We start from the raw sequence: 20,081 nt of genomic DNA on the forward strand, positions 1-20,081 counted from the left end.
CCTGCACCCATATGCTACAATCCTGTGATGAGGACGTCATCATGATCTCTCCTCCCTCCCTCCCTGCCTGCTCTCTCATCTCCAGGCTTTACTATCACACGCAGTCAAAGTGCAGGCTCAGGCGCTACATAGACAGTTGCATGTAATTACGAGGTTGTTCTCTGGTTCTCGCCGACACCACACCGGTGTTTGTGTTTGACCATCTCAGCGGAGAGGGGGGCACTGGCTCCGCGTCACCAAACAGCTGCAAGCTAACAGCAGCTCCAGGAGCGCTCGCGCTCGGTGCAGCTGGCCCCCTCGCGCAGCTAGCTAACGGTACAGCTGTTGACAGGCGGCAACGGCACAGGAACGGGGCTGGCCCTCCGTCCATCATCCCGCAGGGGCACCGGAACCGGCCGAGAGGAGCAAATGAACGAGCTGGTGAAGAGTTTGCCCTCCCCGACCCTCCCGGGGCTCCAGCTGCCGGGGTTGAACACCGGTAACTACAAAGGCTGGCTGTATAAATGGACCAACTATCTGAAGGGTTACCAGCGCCGGTGGTTCGTCCTCAGCAACGGCCTGCTGTCCTACTACAGGTAACTACCGCTGGTCTGGGATCAGCCCGCGCTGTGGCTCGAGCTGAAGAATATATGTCAATATATATTGAATATATCAATCTGACACTTGGTAGTACACCTGTATTAATTTGTTCGATATACATACAAACGTTTAGAATCATAATTAAATGAGTTTATGCGTTGCAAATCGGATTTTAAAAAAAAGAAATATAACTTTTTTACGTTACGTCAATATAGCTAGCTGTTAGTTTATGTACGTTAGGTAATACAGCTTACTAAACTAAATATACGTTATCCAGTTTAGGTAAACATCAGTTTAATTTGAATCATATGTGTTACCATGAGTTGAAATCAAATGACAAAAATGCAAACTACATACTGTCATCTATATAGCATATAGTAATACATACTAGAGGGAGAAGAGATAACAAAATAAAGGAGTCTAATAGTGGCTGGTCTGTCTGTATATCATCATAGATTTTGGATAAGGCCGCTATCCCATGTACAAATTGTATAATTTAGAGCTATAATGTGTGTTTTGTATGTTTTCATATGATTTCATATAAACCACAACAGAATGCTAAACTACATTGTAAAAATGTTCACTATAATAATATATGAGTTGTTTAAGAAAAGGGACCATTATCATGGCAGACTAAAGATCAGCATGTTAAGCTACAGTGCATATTAGCCTCTGGAGAAATGTTGGCTACACTTTTTCCAAAGCATGACAGTAGAGAAAAGTCTTTGTGTTTGACAGACTTATTGGGATGCTCTGCTATTTTAACAGTAAACTACTTTGAAGTCTATCAAAAGCTGAGCTGCCCCATTTTGCTCATCTATTCTCCAATTTGTTTGTTTCCCTCAGGACTCAGGCAGAAATGGCGCACACCTGCCGGGGCACCATACCCTTGGCAACAGCACACATCGAGGTGGGTGACACCTGTCACCTGGTGTTAACTAGTGAAGGCCGAAGCTACCACCTGAAGGCCACCTCTGAGGGAGAGTGTCAGCGATGGGTCTCAGCCCTGCAGCAAGCTAGGGCCAATTCCACTCTCCTGATGCACCACTCAGGTGAGATGGATACCTTATATTCTGTGTAGTATGACCTATATGAGGGTCAGTGTATGTAATGATGGGTAACGATGACGATGTAATTGTTAACGGGTGTCCAGCTCTACTAACCAATGCTAGCTGATTAGTTTAACAGCCGATCGTGGTGAACAGCGCGGTTGTATTGCAGGGTCTATTGCTGTCGCTGTGAGGAATAACACTACAGCGCCAGATTGCTGGCCGTCACGGTTTAACCGGCAGAGAGAGACAAGAGAGAGAGAAGTGAGAGAGACATACAGAGAGACAGAGGTGAGATGTGATTGGATAAAGAGCAATAAAGCAGCTATGTGGAGCGTCAAGGTAGACCAGCTTGCTGGCCTGAACAGAAACAGACAGCAAGGTAGGAGTAACAGATAGGAGACAGGGGCTGGTGAATAAAAAAATAACCTAATAAGGAATAATAATAATAAAATTAAATTATAAAATAGCTATAACTTTGTGATTCTGTTTAGGCCAGCAGAGACGGCCTAGCGGGCCCTGACGGCCCATCACTGCTAGATGCAGAGAAATAATGTGACTTCTAAAAACGGTCAGCCCTTTGATGCAGGCAAACTCGCCTGTCTTATTTTATTAATAGATGTGTTGTTCTTTTTAAGAAGTATCTTGCAGAATGTCTCGAATATGTGCTTGTACTAAACAACATGGTTCACCTGTGAAAGTCTAACGTAGACCAGCCGATGTAGCTGTAACCTAAATGCAGACTCACGCAAAGACCCAGTTACCTAAATGCACATTTTATTTATTTGCTATGTAGACAACAGGCCACAAGAGGGCAATGTTGTTCCGTGTGTTAACCTTCTTATATAAAGTCTTTGGTGTTAATGCAAAAAAATCTGCATTTAATCATGTCATTTTGAATTATTTTGCCTTACAATATATTTACTCTTTACCTTAGGACACTATCACACATTATGATAGTACCGGTATATATTTCTATCACATTGTCCTGCTGCTGTCTAGCTGGTCTTGGTTAAAAAGAAAAAAAAGGAGCATCAGGATGTACAGTGGATTTTTTTTCCTTTCTCTTTTGTCTCCTTCTCTTCTGCACAAATGTGCACAGACGCACATGCACTGACCACCTCCCTCCCAGCCCATCTCCTTTCACCCTCCTTGTCTCCTTCGGTATGACGACAGTGAGAGTTGAATGAAATGACCTTCCTTTAGACTCCGCCTCCCGTTCTGGTAGCAGGAGGGGTAAAAAAGAGAGAGGGTGTGAGGATTTTCATTGAAAATATTTTTCACCATGCACTGTGGACAATAGGGAGACACAAGTGTCGCCTTTTCAATGAGAGTCACCTTGTAAGTAACCTTTTTATTATTTTACTCAGACCAGAATACAAATTAGCATAAAAGCTACGAGCTTGCTTGTGCGCTTGCTTGTGTGGGATTGTAATTGATGCAATGAGTGTCTGTTTATGGAGTTCATTAAGTTTAGCGCTATTTTGTTTAAATGTCCATGTAAATAAGCCAATTGGATTTTTCATAGGACAGAATTTGCCTCAAAGTTGACAATGGCATCGTAATCTTTAAAGTCAATGCAGAACAACAGAGCAGTATTTAACAATCGCTCTCTGTCAAATGTGTGATTTTTCTCCGGATTATTACTGTAAAGACAGCTGCTATAGCTGATACGTCCCCAAGACGAGTGTGCCTTTAAGCACCTTTTTCTGCTGAGCTTTGCACCTGCAAGATAGAAATCAATGTTTTCTGTTTGTCTGCCCACATTAGCATTAAGAAACCATGTGTGAGGTGTTTATGCTGTGTCTACCATTATTTAACGGTGGTGGTGAGCAGAGCTCTATTAGAAGATTTTACACAGCCTAACTTTCTTCCTGAGGGTTTCCACGGTTCCAAAATTGTATTTTACAGTGTTGCTGCTGTTTTGTCTTGATTGTTTTCAACTATTTATATTCCTCATAGATTTATGTTACCACGGCCATTTGTGTTAATATCCTCTAAAGTACTATTCTTGAACAAACATTGCTTCTGCTGTATGTCTGCTTCACACAGTTTAAGGCAGAATCACATGCATGTTTTTATGCATCTGACAAAGATCCTTTTGTGTGTTGGTGTGTGATGATGTGATTACAGATTGTATAGTGCCTTCGGTTATGGGCTGAGTGGCAATAGCAGCAGGGCAAATTAATTGGCTAGAAGTGGATGAGAACAGCAGTAACTAGGTGGATATTGTGAAAGTTGTCTGGCACCTGATTTGTAAAAGCTATTACATAACCACTACATGAGTACCATTTTTATAATGAATTTATTTATTTATTTTTATTATGTATGTATGTTGTGATATTCAATTCAAACCTCTCAGACAACTCCAGGGCAAAAGTTTAACAAATATTCATGTGAATCCAAATAACTGCTTCAACGGGAAGTAGTGTAGCTCAGGTTCAGCATATTACAGCCAGACTTTGATCGCTTCATCTATATTTCAGAAGCATTCCCTTGATTCTTAACACCAATTCTCTCTTCCTACTCTGTGTCCATATTGGCGCTCTCGCTATCACCTGTGGGTGTGTTTTCATGATTCAACGATGAGTCACCAATCTGTCTCAGTGTACCGTGTGAAAAATAACCCATTAGTAAACAGAGCAGACTAGTAAGCCTATCCTCCATGTTATTATTCCATGGATGGGTTTGATGGCTGTGAGAAGAGGTGCACTTACATATTTTTTGCTCACTTCTATATATGGGTCATGAAACCATAAGAGATGCCTCCAGGTTTTTTCTTCCCTCTGTAATTTTTTTTCTCCTCCTTCTGAGACTTTCAAATTCCAGTTAGCCCTGATTGTTTTTATTTATTTTCCTCTTTAATAGAGTAGTAGTAGTTTGTCTCCTGGCTTTGATAATCACTAGCAAAGCAGACTGGCCTAGATTCAGTCAATGTGCTCTGAAGTTTCCAGATTACACACACAATCTGTTTCTTTTAGCAGAGAAGAAATGTTTTGACCTAGAAAAGTACCATTTACATCTGGCTGAGACAGGCATTTGCATATTAAGGATAGATATATTTGCATTAACATTTATAACTAGCTATAGCATAAAACCAACCATTATCTGAATTTGTACTAATGATAGTAGATCCTTTGAAGTAAATATTTTAAACAATGTCTTTAATAAAGCACAGCTTGCTCTTTTACCCTCTCCAACCCATATACTCTTTCCAAGGTCCATTACAAGCACTATTTAAAGCCTCAGCATGTCTTTAAAGGTTTTGTCAAAATCCCAAAGTCTCGTCCCGAATGTGTCACAGCATCTACAGTTTTCATTTGATGTCACTGCAGCCATAAAAAGGTACATCCTAGAGATTTAGCTTCAATAAGCAAGTGGACCCAGTAAGATATAAAACTAATCGGAATTTTAAGCAAAGGAAAAGGGTCAATATGAGGGGAATACTGAGGTGAAAGATTTTAAAAGTAAATGTCATGAACATAATGTCAGTAATCAGTGCAGTTTCCCTGCTCCGCTTCTAAAATCCCTGAGACTGATAGCTCAGTTCATGCCAAAGAGGGAGAGAGAGAGGGTGAGAGGGGGAGAGAGAGAGAGAGCGAGAGAGAGAGAGAGAGAGAGAGAGAGAGAGAGAGAGGGGTAGAGAGAGAGAGAGAGGAGGGAAAGGGTAGTGCGTCATCGTTTGTTCTCCCTTTTCTTCTAAAAATAGCCTCGCCTCCTGATTGCATAGGCCTATGTTTCCAGGGCAACGGTGTTCATTCACAGCTTTCCCATCTTGTAGAGGAAGAGGTGTGGGGGATTAGGGCGAGAAGTGTTATTATCTTCCTCCATCCGTTCCCCACAAACACTAAGTATTGAGATAGATTGTCCAATGTCACATGAGGGATGTACTGTTCACCCTATACAAATACACCACCATAATCACCCATTCTTTTCAGAAGTAATAACCCCTAATGATACCTGGCATCATTAGAAAAGTATGACTTTTTTGTGTGTGTGTGTGTGTGTGTGAAGATGACTCGGGAGATGAAGGCCCCGTACCTCAGGAGGACCGAGCCCTAACCCAAGGGGTGCTCAAGACTCTGGCCAGCAAGCTAGATGACCTGAGCACCTGTAACGAGCTGATAGGAAAGCACGGCGCCGCCCTCCAGCGCTCACTCAGCGAACTTGAGGAACTGCGCGGATCCGCTGAAGGCACAGACAAAGTGAAAGCAGTTAATGAGCGAGCCACCCTTTTCCGCATCACCTCCAATGCTATGATCAATGTGAGTTTGCTTGACGCTAGCCAGTAAACTGGGCACTGATCAGTTGTCCCTTTTTAATGAGGAGATGCAGCTTGAGGGCTCTGCCTGCTTCTTTTCAAGTGTGTTGTGTTCACACCTCAGGCTTGTCGTGACTTTCTGGACGTAGCAGAATCTCACAGCCGAAGGTGGCAAAAGACCCTGCAGTATGAGAGAGAGCAGCGTCACCATCTGGAGGAGACCATCGAGCAGTTAGCCAAACAGCACAACAACTTAGAGAGAGCTTGGCGGGAGAACCCCACATCCTACACAGGTGAGACGCATCACTCTCTTTTGTGCGAAAGGCAAGTATACGTAGTCTCCCAGAATAAGAATATGGCCCTCCTCTGGCCAGTAGTAGTGATGCATAAATACATCATATCTTCATTTTTGTGTTTTAATTCATATGGGGAGTAAAAATTTATGCAAAACAACCAAATATTTTGATCAGATTTTGATATATGCTTATTTAAATAAAAATGATTGAGGTCATTCTTGTCATGCAAAGCAAATATCTTGTTAAATGTCCAATTAGTGTGGTGGAATGTCTTCTTGTGATAACTGGTTATCTTTGTTGGCACACATTAGCATAGTTTGTTACATTTTTAAGCTACATTAGATAACTTAAATGGTTATAACTTAGTTGTAATAAATTCAGCATTCACTATAAATCACAATTATAAAGGCCAATACACAAGAGACTTAGTTGTCACTGATATTTTCTATTTATTTTGTTTTTATGGCATTGTAAAGCAACTTATATAACTATAAATAGGTCAAATAACTGCAAACAATTAAGGAATGATAATTAAGTTCCATCAAGGTTGTTTTCACTGCTATGCACTATAGTATTGCACTTCTGTTATTTGGCCACCCCTTGTAAAGCAGCACTGTAATATACTGCTGATGTGTACATGTATGTCCTGTGTTTGTTGCCGTAGGTGTGGAGCGGTCTCAGCAGGGGGACGCGAGCGATGAGAATGACGAGGCAGAGTTCTTCGATGCGATGGAGGACTCCCCTGCGTTCATAACTGTGACTGCTAGTGGCACCATACAGCACAAGTGAGACATCCTCTCTTTATAAACTAATCTCAGCTACGAGCACTGTTACTTTGAACCGTGTTTTAAATGCTGTTGCTTTCTCTCAGGCGCTCAGGAAGTAATCAGAGTATGATGAGCGGAGGAATGTCCAATGACTGGACTCACAATGAGAATGTAGGTCCCAAACATGATCAGTTGTCTCAATAGATGTTTCTATATGCACTCACATAAAAAGTGTATTAAAAATGTTGTATTTTTTTCAGGACACCTCAGGCACAAACCACATGCAGCTACGAAGAACACGACGCAGTCGTATTCCCGACAAGCCGAATTACTCCCTTAACCTGTGGAGCATCATGAAGAACTGTATTGGCAAAGACCTGTCCAAGATACCCATGCCTGTAAATGGAAAAACACACAGTACAAATTGACTGTAATATAGTTTTTGAATTGAAATGACTTACAAGAAACCTTTTCTGTCTGTGTGATTGCAGGTAAACTTCAACGAGCCGCTGTCGATGCTGCAGCGTCTGTCGGAGGATCTGGAGTACAGCGATCTTCTGGACCGCGCATCTCGCTGTCACTCCTCTCTGGAGCAGATGTGCCTGGTGGCTGCCTTTTCTGTCTCATCTTACTCCACCACAGTCCATCGCACAGCCAAGCCCTTCAACCCTCTGCTGGGGGAGACGTACGAGCTGGACCGACTGGAGGAGTATGGTTATCGCTCCATCTCTGAGCAGGTGAGACAAACATTGTATGTATATTTTACACACAGATCAAATTATCCCGTAGTGAAGGAAGTCTATATTGCCTCCGCTCACACCAGCTGATACCATTCACCATCAGGTCAGTCATCACCCACCAGCTGCTGCCCACCATGTGACGTCACAGCGAGGATGGACCCTGTGGCAGCACATCACTATTGATAGCAAGTTTCGTGGAAAATATATTTCTGTCTTGCCATTAGGTAAGAAACAAGTAAATAAATATGTTCATGCTGACAATAAGTGTAATAAATATCTCTACACATATGACCTGGAAATACACACAACATATTAGAACGTTAGAAAACAGACAATTAACCGTATTTAAGTTATGTAAAACTGAGATTTCATTCACCATTTTGATGTTTGTGTGTCTTCCTTCTCGTCCCTGTAGGAAACATTCACCTGCAGTTCCACTCCAGCGGAAACCACTATGTGTGGAGCAAAGTGACTTCAACGGTGCACAACATTATTGTGGGGAAACTTTGGATTGATCAGGTGTGCTGCTCTTTAACTGTCAAAACCACAGCCTGTCTGAAAATAATAACTTATCATATAGTATTAAGATAATAATATGAATAGTAATAATCTCCAACAGAAGCAATTACTGTTTGGCATCAATGCGTTTTCTTTCTGTTTTCCCGTCTGTTTCTGTTGGCAGTCCGGGGACATTGACATTGTTAACAGCACTACCAAGGACACCTGCCATCTCAAATTCTCCCCTTACAGCTACTTCTCCAGAGACGCCCCACGTAAAGTACGTCTGTTGTACTGTCCGTTCTGTAGAGTTGTTTCAGATGGGAAGCCGACAGCTAGCATATTTGATTGTCTTTATTCCGATTGCATTGTATTTCCACAGTTTTACACTGCGGATACTCAAGTCAGTGTCAAGAAGCACTGTTAGTTTATTATTGGTTCTTAATATGTTTAACTAATCTTGTATCCTCCATGCTAGGTGCTTAGAAGTGTGTAATATTTTTTATTTTAGTCTTATTCCTGAAAAATGGTTGTGTCATAATATCAGTCATACACTCACCAGCAAGTGAGGAGCAGGAACCATAGTTTATATAACCTTTTTTGTTTCTGTGAATATGTCAGTCTAGCAGTCCGAGTCCGCATGTAACTGATCTCTTCCTGTGTGTCATCTTCTCTGGTGCTTCTAGGTGACAGGAGTGATAGAGGATAGAGAGGGCACAGCCCATTACATTCTGTCAGGAACCTGGGATGACAAGATGGAGAGTGCCAAAATAGTGGACAGCAGCCAAGGATGCGGAGGCTCTGAAGGCAAACAAAAGACAGTGTATCAGACTCTTCAGCCCAAACTGTTGTGGAAAAAATACCCTCTCCCGTATGTTTATCTTTTCTAGCACATTTGTACTTTGAAGATTAAATATTTCTAAAATTTCATATTGAAAAACCTACTGCCCTTTGAGAGCTTCCCTCTTTCTCATCTATCTTTCACTCTATAGAGATAATGCAGAGAACATGCACTATTTTTCCTCCCTGGCTCTGACTCTCAACGAGCCAGAGGATGGTATAGCGCCCACTGACAGTCGTCTGCGGCCAGACCAGCGGCTAATGGAGGCAGGTGTGTGGGACGAGGCAAACACCCATAAGCAGCGTCTGGAGGAGTGTCAGAGGCTGGAGAGGAAAAAACGAGAAGCGCAAGCCAATCAGGCCCTGGAGGAAGGTGAGAACAAGGAAACCCAGGAGGATTAAAGTCCCCATTCACTCAAAAATATGTTTTAACAAATAAATGTAGTGCAATGTGGAAACTTGAAACCTCCAGAGCACCGACACTGAGAGTGAGTGTTCTAGTAAAGTAGGAGACATCTTATATCCAATATATTTTTTTTAAATGAACAACCCTTGCAAATTTTTACTTCCGCCTTGAACTGTAAACCTTTTGTCTTCCCAAAGTGTAACAGTCAAGAGCTGAACTGCACCTATACAGATGAAGCAGTAATTCACAAGTAAGATTACAGTTGCAGTAAGTAAAAATATTAAGTCCAGTAATTTAGATTCAGCGTTCCCCTGACAAGAGTCCTGGCTGTTTTCAAAGAAGAGTACAACAGTTAGAGAGAAAAGAGGAATTAAGACTGTGATATTTTAGAAAATAGTATACATACGAGCCATGCTTTATGACAACATGCCTCTGGATCATCAGGGCAAGACATCGAGGCTTACCAGCCACTGTGGTTTGAAAAGAGGGCAGATGATACAACAGGAGAACGTACCTTTGTCTACCGAGGAGGCTACTGGGAGGCCAAAGAAAGACAAGACTGGAGCCAATGCCCGGAGATCTTCTAGTAAACAAGTTCCCCTGACACCGTGCATCAGACAGGCGGAGCAGTTCCTCCTAATGTAAGGATACTCTGTGACATATGGAGTGTGTGCGTGTGTTTGTGTGTGTGTGTGTGTGTGTGTGTGTGTGTGTGTGTGTGTGTGTGTGTGTGTGTGTGTGTGTGTGTGTGTGTGAACCAGGTATTGAGGTTAGCCATCGCTCCCAGAATTTCAAACATAAAACAAGCTCCTGTTTCTACTTAATAACATACTCTCTTCTGCTCGACTCTGGCTCCTGTTTTCATAATGCATGGCCTCATTTTGTGTTTGTTGTTTGTGTGCTGATTAAGCACCATAAAGAACTGATTCATGACAGTACATAAAGTTCTTGTGTGCGTGCGTGCGTGCGTGCGTGTGTGCGTGTGCGTGTGTGCGTGTGTGCGTGCGTGGCTGAATGATTGTCATATGCTTTACAGGTACATTATTTCTGTACCAAAACACATATTCTATTGGGTGTGAATGGGGATAACTTGGGGGCAATAAGTACCAAGGAAGTTTTGGGACAAGTACTGAATGTTCTCCTCAGAGTGGGAACAGCATGTTCCTTATGCTGGGCTCTGACAGACACACCAGACTTTTAAAGGACTGGCCCAGGACTACGCATTCTTCGGCGCTTAAAGGATTTTTCACAGCAGAACTTAATTGATTGATCCCTCTGATTTCTGGGAATTTTTACTATTGCCCAAACTGTATCTTGAAGGATTGTCCAGTCCGACTGGACTCTGACGAGCAGCTAGTACTGGGCCATCAAAACCAAAGCAGATGTAATTCTCTTTTGGATGGACAACTGACTGAATACGCCTTTTATAGACAAATGCCGCTTCTACATGATCTTTAAATTGTTTGCATTAAAGATACACCCCACTATTTACTAGTATGAAGATTACTACACAGCGTGTGAAAACGATTGTGAAGGGGTTTGACACGCTCCGGAGGAGAAAAGTACTACTCTCGGCTGGAGTTAAAAAAAAAAAGTGAACAGAGCTGGGGGGGGTCCAACTAAAAACGCCATTGATTTGTGTTTTGGGAAATGGAGGATCCAGCTTTTTTGGAGCTTCGGCCATACTAAGGACTAAAAGTGAGGATGTCTTGACTCTTTGCTGTTTCTATTTTGACCACTCTTTTTTAAATTTGTCTCTTACCCCAAACTTAATGGAAGAGTAAATCTCTAGACTATCATTTCAAAAAGCAACCAATCTCTGAGATACTGTACAGACTATAGCAATCCAGCAGGCTATGTATATTTCAGGATAATTTGTATTTTGTTCCAATTTTATTCAAATGATCAGGGCTCAGGATCAGGGCAATGATCAAGTAGCTAGACTTGTTTCCTCTTGTAAAAACACCTTTATTTGGATATATCAGCAATAACACAATTGCACACAATGTCACTAAAGAAGAAAATACTTTTTGCAGCACAAAAAGTATGTTTTAGTAACAGTATTCCATGAGCTGGATGATAGTTATGTAAAGAAATCTGATTTATACACATCAGAAAAATGGACATTACTGGTACATATGCCAATGTTTTGTGTGTAATATACTTACAATAACTTATATTATCCTGCTTATTTCTAGTTTTCAGCTTATTGTGTATTATAATAGGGCATGAGGCACATGTATAACTGCCTGCTTGCTTTTGGCTTGTATATAGCAAGAATATAATAGAAAATAGAATTGCCTAATGTATTAAGACTGTATGAAAAATATTGTTTCACATTACTTGAACATTCACATTGTGAGCACTATTTCAACTTTATCTGTGTATACATAAGCTTAAATGGAGTCGAGATTGTATACCTGTTATTAAGCTGTTAGGGAAAATAATTTATGAATACATTATATAATATTGATGATGCAAATAAGGTGTTGTTTAAATAAAGCACAATGTTATGTTTCCCTGCAGGTAATGATACATGCTACATCATCTCAAAAGTTTCCATGGCATCATATAGCTATGCATGGTTTTAGAGTGCTTAAGCACGTCTGTAGTGGAAAGCCTCTTCACCTAGCCAGTAGTTTGTGGATACTTACTGAAACATGATGTGAACTCACCTTTTGTGCCCAATGAGCTAAAAAATATAACATTTTTGAGCTCAAATAAAAACATAAAACTGAAGCGTGCGGTTGTTTCCTGTCAAACCAATGTTGTTCATGTCTTTTAACTCACAAGAGACAGAGGATACAGAAGATGCTGTCATGATGCCTCGAGGCCAACAATATAACTATCTTGGGACCGATTGCTGTCATGAGTGCAGAAAAACAACAACCACACAATAGAAATGTCTCATCTGACAATAATAAATAACATAAAATGGTAATTTAGTTTTAAGATATGCTAAAGGAAGTGTAGACGTTACATCTTATTTCCCAGAACTATATGTTAACAACATAAAATGTATTTGTGGCACATTTAAAACTCCACAAAGTCAAAACATGTACAAACAAAAATGTAAGCAAATACATTTTGATTGCATTTCCTTGCGGTGAATGTGATGATTTATACTTTTCACCTGCAATAAATAGTCATCTATCCAGACATAAACCACATCAAAATGTATATGGTGGATGTTTCAGGTACGTTTTCAGGTCCTCATTTAGAGAAAAAGGTATGTCTTATAAATATTGACATTGTTTAAAGCCTGTGCAGGACCACTGAGTTGTGATATTGCACCAATGTCTCCAATTTGGTCAATTTGGTTTATTGTTATGACTTTAGGTCAAACGAAGAACGAATCGTTGAGCTTATTTCAATTATTTGCATTACAAACATTAAACCCTATGAACCGATATGATGACAGTAAAGCAATTCATTCTGTTTACTGGATAGTTGGTGACCATGTGATGCTCCAGGCTCAAAAGAGAGAGGCAGGCAGAGGTTACTTTCAGCTTGCACCATGTATAGAATGCCGCCCACAAATGAGTGGCATTGCCCTTTAAATAAACCGACCAATGATATTGAGGCGCGCGCGCCGCGTCCCTTGTCTGACAGGCAACCGTCAGACTGATGAGATTTTTTTGTTTAGCTAGGGATGCTGTCAAGGTACACGTCGAAGACCAAGGTAAAAAACGACGAAGCTCAAAAACAGCTGCCGACCGCAGCCGTGGTGTGACTGTCGTTCACTTAACAAACGTAAGCTAACGACGCGTTACGCCAGAGTGACTGCTTCTTTTTTTAATGTTAGATAACAACGTAACGCTAGCTAACCAGCGCAGTTAAGGAGAGCGTCGCGAGCTAACGTGAACATGACAGCGGTGTCAAGTGGCAGTCCGTAGCAGAAGCAGCCTTAACCCACCAGACGTGTTTTATTTGTCAAAGGAAGTGTTGTGTTTGTGTGTTACCGAGCCGCCCATGACCCGCTGTCTAACTAACAGCAGTGATAACCGTGTTGTTTCGTGCTCGTGAACAGGTTTTCCCTGGGCTCCACTTCTCGATAGTCCGCTCACTTATCTGCCCGATATTCGGAAGACTTAACGTAACTTAACGCTAGTCACAGACATGTTCAGCAAGTCGACCCATCGTGTTTCGCCACTACAATGACGATGTTTTTGGCGCATCACAGTGAAGTCGTCACCGTATCAGGTAACAGGTTAATAACCAATCGCCTCAATCCCTGTTGGGAGGAAGGCGCGAGCTCCAGCTCTCCTCATTCCTCCCCCTGTCTGTCCTCCATGGGCCAGCATATGTCATTTTGCCTGCGCGGGGTAAGTTACACAACCAAAATAGAAACACGTGTCTTGTAGGTGGTGCTGGGGGAAAAAATGCAGTTTTACTGATCAACAAAGACTGGCTAGCGACGCAGAGAAGAACTGCTGTGTCGCAGGGTTTTTTTTTCTTCTCGCGATATATATACCCAAGTGTGTCGGTTTGATCATGCATTTCAGATGAAGGTGGGCAGTCTGGACTCAACATGTGTTTTCTTTCTAGAGAGGACAATGATACGAACATGATAAACGCCGATGGCTTCTCAAAATGCGAGGCGACTCTGCAAGACAGAGGAGGCAGGAGGAGGCCACCCGCAGAGATGCTCCATCTGCTGTCAGCTGTTATTGTTTGGCTGGTGACGGGAACCACCATCTCCAGCCTCAACAAATGGATATTTGCCGTTTACAACTTCAGGTACCCTCTGCTGCTGTCAGCGCTGCACATGCTGACCGCTATCGTGGTGGACTATGGGCTGATCAAGCTGCAGGTGGTCCGCCACAGAGGGGTCACAGTACAGGACCTGACCCGCAGCGCCAAATGTAAGGTGTTCCTGTTGAGTCTGACATTTTGTGCCAGCATCGCTTTTGGAAACATGGGTCTGAATTATGTCCAGCTGTCGTTTGCACAAATGATCTACACCACCACCCCACTCTTTACTTTGGCCATCTCCACTCTGATCCTGGGCAAACAACATCACATCCTCAAATACACAGCCATGATGCCCATCTGCCTGGGAGCGTCCTTTAGCATCATGGGAGAAGTCCAGTTTGATCAGACTGGTTGCTTCTTTGTGTTCGCAGCGACCATGTTGAGGGGTGTCAAGTCAATTCAGCAGAGTAAGTGACATTTTATTTTCACTGTCTCGCTTCAGGGCTTTCTTGTCGCCTCTGACTGTTAACGTTTACATTTAGTTTTGTCTTCACTATCAAAAGTAGCCTTTGTTAAATGGCATTTTTATTTTTGGAAATTTCCTCTCATAGCTCAGACATCAGAGGTTATTTTAGGTTTTCCCCACGTGCACCGCAGCAGTCTGTGTTCCTGGAACTTTTTAGTGATTCACTCCTCAGTCCACTAACACTCCCACACACTAAGGTGGAAAGTCACATTGGCATATGTTCTGGTTTCTTAGGGAACACGATACAAACATTGACAGTTTATGAGTATGAATGGGCAAGGTTTCACATCTTTGAAACGTGCGCCTGGGTTGTGTTGCTATTGAAAGACTGATAGAACCTTTTCAAAAGGATCATCTGGTCACCTGATATTATTTTACTTGTTTATTTAAAATGTGACATAACATAATAGATTCAAGAAATTTTGCAACTTTTTCTTATTTGCCACCAATATTCTTAAAAAAAAAGAAAAGAAAGACTGTTTATACAAACTGCATTCAAAAGAGGCTAAAATTGAGTAAAGGATCGAAATTGGTCTATTGCGAAGTACAGTGCACATACAAGAAATTTGGCTTTGTTATTAGTGCATAACAATAAACAATAATGCAATAGTAGAATAAACTAAATCGGTAAACAGCTTAACTTTTGTTTGACTCATTTGTATTAAATGAATAAGTGTGGTTTGATTTTTACTGAGAGGATCGTCCTGGTGAAACAAATTAAACCATTAGTACAAACAACCACTTTGAGATTGTATGTATTGGCTAAAGTGTACGTGAATATTAGGTTTTGGGAGACAGATTCCTTTCTTGAATTGATTCCCTCCTATACATATCCAATGTACTCATTAGCTAATGTTCTGTGCTCATTGGGTGGAAGGAATTTCTTTTAAGTTAGTTTCCGTGTCCAGAAGATTAAGTCCTATAATGTCATTTGTTTCCTCAACATTGTAGTTGTCAGAGAAGGGGAAACAAGAAGGTTATGCAACTCTAAAAAAACCTGGAGGAGCAAAGGGGCACCTCATGGTTAAAGCGGCGGGCTGGTGACGAACGGGTCATCAGTTCAAATACACCAGCAGCTGCTTAGTGTCAACAGTAGACTGCAGAGACTGCAGACATGTTTAGAAAGTTGGCAGTTTTCTCTGTTAAATAAGAGTAAATATACAAAAAGGGAAATACATTTCTGCTTTTGCATTTGAAGCAGAACTTGTGATCGAGGTCCAGCAAGTCGAAGCTGCTGCTTAATTACTTTTATTTTTAATTCTGAGTAATCATTTGAATCCATCCTAATGTGCCAAACTAGCTGGGCAATGTTGTCTCAAGTTTCAATGTGCTATTCCCGTCCACTTTCATTTGTTGTTGTTGTAACGGTTTCCCTTACAAGTTAGTGTTTCTATGACACGTTGGTAGTGCACATGCTTGTGTTATAGGCTCATTTTTACAGGTTTGGCACTCTTTGGAGTGTTTACAGTGAGTCAAGTTTGTAGTGTTTAAGCTGCTTTTGCTCTTTCAAAAACATCAAAAGATTGTATAGCTCCCTACATGTCAGGCATCAAGGCATATTTTGTTCAGTGTTTAAGTGTCCAAATGGGAGTTTTACTTCATACAACTCATGATATAACTTCAGAGCTTGTTGTAAACTTTGAATGAGCAGATAAGTGAACAGGATAGAGTCTGTTCTTAATATTTTTGACTAAAAAAACACAGGAACTTTGTTATCTTAATTGTACAGTCTTATACTGCATATTTGAGTAGAAACAGGTTTGGTAGTTGCTGTATGTTTATTCTAAGGAAGTGCAGTAAAAGAAAAACAAGTTTTGTTTTTGACATCTCTCTGTACTTTTGCTTTATAGTCTTGTTTGTAACCACTGCGTAGATGTATGTGTTTTACACATGACACTGTGTATATCAATAAACCCAAGCCCATGTTTGTAACTGTCGCATACCTTTCTCTGTTTACTCAGGTATCTTACTTCAGGAGGAGAAAATCAACTCTGTGTTCCTGCTCTACCTGATGTCCATTCCCAGCTTCTGCATCTTGGCCGTGGCAGCTCTGGCCTTAGAGAACTGGGCTGCGCTGGAGTCGCCGCTTCATTACGACCGCCACCTGTGGGTGTTTATCCTGCTCAGCTGCCTGGGCTCAGTCATGTACAACCTGGCCAGCTGCTGCGTCATCACGCTCACCTCTGCCGTCACTCTGCATATCCTCGGCAACCTGAGTGTGGTGGGAAATCTGCTGTTGTCTCAGCTGCTTTTCGGCACAGAGTTGTCCGCCCTCAGCTGCGCCGGCGCGGTGCTGACGTTGTCTGGTATGCTCATCTATCAGAATTCGGAGTTCATTGTCAGCTTCATGGACGCACGCAGGGCCAAGGCTGCAAAGTCCGGACAGGTGGATTTTCACACTGTGAGTGGAGAGGATTCGGACAAAGCTAGAGCATCTGAACCAACATATCCTCAACAGAGATCGTGTGAGAAACCGGAAGACAAAATGGACTAAACTGAAAAGATGGAGAGAACACAACTTATAAGGATAACATGATTACAATTCTGGCTATGTTTTAAGGTCAGCATTAGTGATGATGCGACAGATCTTTTATTTTACTGTTTTTTAACTTCCTCACTGTGCCATATCATTTCTTATCATTATCATTTCCTCTGGTCACACAGAAGTAGAGTCTGCAGAGAGGAAAAGGTAGCCTTTATCACGGTTATGGTTAAATTCTCTCCTTCATCTGTAAATCACTCATACATAGCCTTTAGCGGTATATGCATGCATGAGAGCACTAAGCTGTTTGATACCTCACAAGGTATTCACACTGTCACTCATACTACACTGTGAAAATGTTCTCATTGACAGAGGGCTCTCATCCATGTTTTGGGTGGCTATTGTGAATATTGTGGGCTGCAGGGAGCCTTGTGGGATGATGAGACCACCGCCTCAAATCTGAACGGGCACAATTTGTATAAGACGTGTATTAATGATACTGTTACCTGAGTTTCACCTGGCCCTGTCAGGGTAAGGAACTTGGTTTTTGGCAGCTTTTCTTTGGTTGGCATTTGAACCACAAAGCTTGTTTGAATAAGGACGCTAAAACATTTATTTAGAGGCAGACGTTAACAAGGAGATGCCTTTTTTCCTCCGCTCAAGCACATTTTTTAATAAGAGACAAGAGCTCTTTGTATTTTGTCCTCTGCAATGAACCTTACTTTGACTTCCCACTTAAGCTTAGATTGTGTTCTCAAGCCACTCTCTAAAGAATTAGTCCAATTATTTCAGTCTTATACAACGGTGCGCTCTGCAGCGTTCCTCCATAATTAGGTTCACGAGTTCTCTAAGGAGTGTCACTCAGCTATAGCTGTCTTTTCCCTGTGGAAAAGATGAGGAAAAAGAAGATGGAAAGTCCTTTAAGGTTGCTTCTTAAATCCCAACCATCTGTTAGGTTTAATGTTTCCCTTTCTGTGGATTTTTCAAAATTTATTTTTAATTACCAGCCGACATCTCGAAAGACTGACCTCTGCTGGTCAATATTTTATTTTTTCTCTCAATATTTGAAAATGTTTTAATAATATGAATTTTTTTTGTGACAAAACAAACAAGAAAATATTTATTTTTGAATGACTCTAGCAGTCCCTGGCTTTGTTATGCTGTAGGTTTGTGTCCTAAATGTCTCGTACATGCGTACATGTAATATTAGTCGGCACACTCGTCCCTCCTGTCCTCTCTTTAGAGAACAGTCATATATACTATGCAGAAGGCTGCATGTCGCTGTTCCTGAAAGGATCTGTTACTGTGCACTTCCTCCTACATTTAGGGTTTGCTAAATGTTTTTAAAAGTGGTCACACTGTGTCAAAAATACTGGTTCTGTCATTGACCAGACTTCTTTTCTCACATACAGTTGAACTTACGTCAGTTTTTTATTTTTTTTTATGACACTCGCCACAATTTCCATACAAATTGTATGCGTAAAGATTTTACCTAACGTATCACTGATGTAATATTTCATGGGTGCCATTCCTAAAATATAATTCATCATAAATGACCCCAAATTACTTTTTGTGAATCCTCAATCATTAAAAATAATGCGAGAAACAGTTTTAGGTTGCAATTTGATAAATGGCTTTGCTGGTTTAATGTAAACCAACTGATGTCAGCGATTCTGAATTACAAGTTTAAAAATGATGTACAGCAGCTCATTTCACTCGTTTTACATTATTGAATACCTCAGCTGTTAAATATGACTTGTTATGTCCTTTTGTTCATTGATTATTAACTATTGGATGGAGATCAAGCAGCTTTTTCATAACCACAATTAAACTGCAGCATGTGAATGATGGATTTTCATCTGTGTTCAGTAGGTAACAGATGTCAACATGTTAAAACACAATATTGATCATTATGATCAGAGCACAGTTTTTAGTTGTATTACATTCAAACGATTGCAAGCTTGTGGACGTTTGGCTGCTTGTTCTCGTGGAGAAGTTGATTGCGAGTATGGGGCGAAGAAACTGTTGCACTTAAAAGGTACGAAGACGCTTTCATCAAAGCCTCCGGTTCCTGTGTACATACTGGTTTTAGTTGTTTGCAAAGCTAGTTTGGTGTAAATAGTTTTATGATAATAATGTATTTTACAGTCATATATGGCTGGTTTAAACTATACTGTTTTAAGAATGAAACATTTGCCTCATGCCTTATTTGGACATACTGTAGATAAGAAAGGAGTGGGTTTATGTCATTGTATCTAATGTTTTTGATTCATACTTTGAATGCCAACAGCAGGTGCTTCTGTTTCGGGGTAACGATGGGTGACTCATGTACACATGATCTGCAATTGCTTGAATAAAAATAAAAACATTGGACAATAAACAATTATGATACCAACCAACGCATTACTGAGCCGAGTTATTGCCTTCATGAAATAACTCTCTGACTGCCATATCTACTGCATATTTTAGTTGGATTCAAGTTTGTCGATCTTCTGTTAAAATGTGTAAGTATATGTTTTTGCTATTTTTGTGAGGCTATAAAACTATTTTTAACTTTTTTTTAATCGGTCAATTAATTTTTATGTGAATAAGTAAATCCTTTCGCTTGAACTATGCTCTTCCAGAAACAGGGACAGGCCTTATTTTGGATTTTTAAAGAACGTGATGTCATACATTGAGACTATTTAGAAGTAGTTGTGTGTGTTCACCACTTGGTGGAGCAGTTTATCTGCCTTCTGATGTTCACTGAATCTGCATCAACTATTAAACACAAAAGAATAACTGTTGCAGCTGAAGGGTGTATATTACTAATTGTGTTTCCTTCCAGACTCCTTTGTCGGTCTGTGTGTGTGTTTGTGTGTGTGCGCTTGGTTCTCTCTTATAAAGATTCCTCCATTTCTGTAAACACAGTGCTACCGCTCAGCCTTTTGCCTGAATAAGGC

The 20,081-nt window shown here is 41.0% G+C and overlaps 2 protein-coding genes across 7 annotated transcripts; both read left to right on the forward strand.

Annotated features, from left to right (window-relative positions):
* Window positions 1-98: 98 nt before the first annotated feature.
* osbp2a (oxysterol binding protein 2a) lies at window positions 99-12,175 on the forward strand. 4 transcript variants are annotated; one of them, XR_011077367.1, is made up of 15 exons: window positions 99-575; window positions 1,426-1,631; window positions 5,643-5,893; window positions 6,014-6,182; window positions 6,850-6,970; window positions 7,057-7,123; window positions 7,213-7,350; window positions 7,444-7,689; window positions 7,796-7,916; window positions 8,108-8,211; window positions 8,375-8,470; window positions 8,877-9,061; window positions 9,183-9,403; window positions 9,881-10,077; window positions 11,963-12,175. XR_011077367.1 is itself a non-coding variant. In XM_068574290.1 (15 exons), exons 1-14 carry the CDS (start codon window positions 409-411, stop codon window positions 9,636-9,638), a joined length of 2,097 nt encoding a protein of 698 aa, XP_068430391.1. In that variant the 5' UTR covers window positions 99-408; the 3' UTR covers window positions 9,639-9,686; window positions 9,881-10,021. The 4 variants fall into 4 exon arrangements, 2 of the variants coding, with proteins under 2 accessions (XP_068430391.1, XP_068430390.1); XR_011077368.1 differs by lacking the exon at window positions 11,963-12,175 and adding an exon at window positions 9,634-9,703 and having other exon boundaries at window positions 9,881-10,012; XM_068574290.1 differs by lacking the exon at window positions 11,963-12,175 and adding an exon at window positions 9,634-9,686 and having other exon boundaries at window positions 9,881-10,021.
* Window positions 12,176-13,015: 840 nt separating this feature from the next.
* On the forward strand, window positions 13,016-19,534 carry slc35e4 (solute carrier family 35 member E4). 3 transcript variants are annotated; one of them, XM_068574587.1, is made up of 3 exons: window positions 13,016-13,189; window positions 13,985-14,598; window positions 16,619-19,534. In XM_068574587.1, exons 2-3 carry the CDS (start codon window positions 14,004-14,006, stop codon window positions 17,149-17,151), a joined length of 1,128 nt encoding a protein of 375 aa, XP_068430688.1. In that variant the 5' UTR covers window positions 13,016-13,189; window positions 13,985-14,003; the 3' UTR covers window positions 17,152-19,534. The 3 variants fall into 3 exon arrangements, with proteins under 3 accessions (XP_068430688.1, XP_068430687.1, XP_068430690.1); XM_068574586.1 differs by having other exon boundaries at window positions 13,023-13,118; XM_068574589.1 differs by lacking the exon at window positions 13,016-13,189 and adding an exon at window positions 13,691-13,761.
* Window positions 19,535-20,081: the final 547 nt, after the last annotated feature.

The sequence above is a fragment of the Clinocottus analis genome, unplaced genomic scaffold (assembly GCF_023055335.1).
Source record: "Clinocottus analis isolate CAN_PGR_092001 unplaced genomic scaffold, fCliAna1.0.p SCAF_13, whole genome shotgun sequence".
NCBI lineage: Eukaryota > Metazoa > Chordata > Actinopteri > Perciformes > Cottidae > Clinocottus > Clinocottus analis.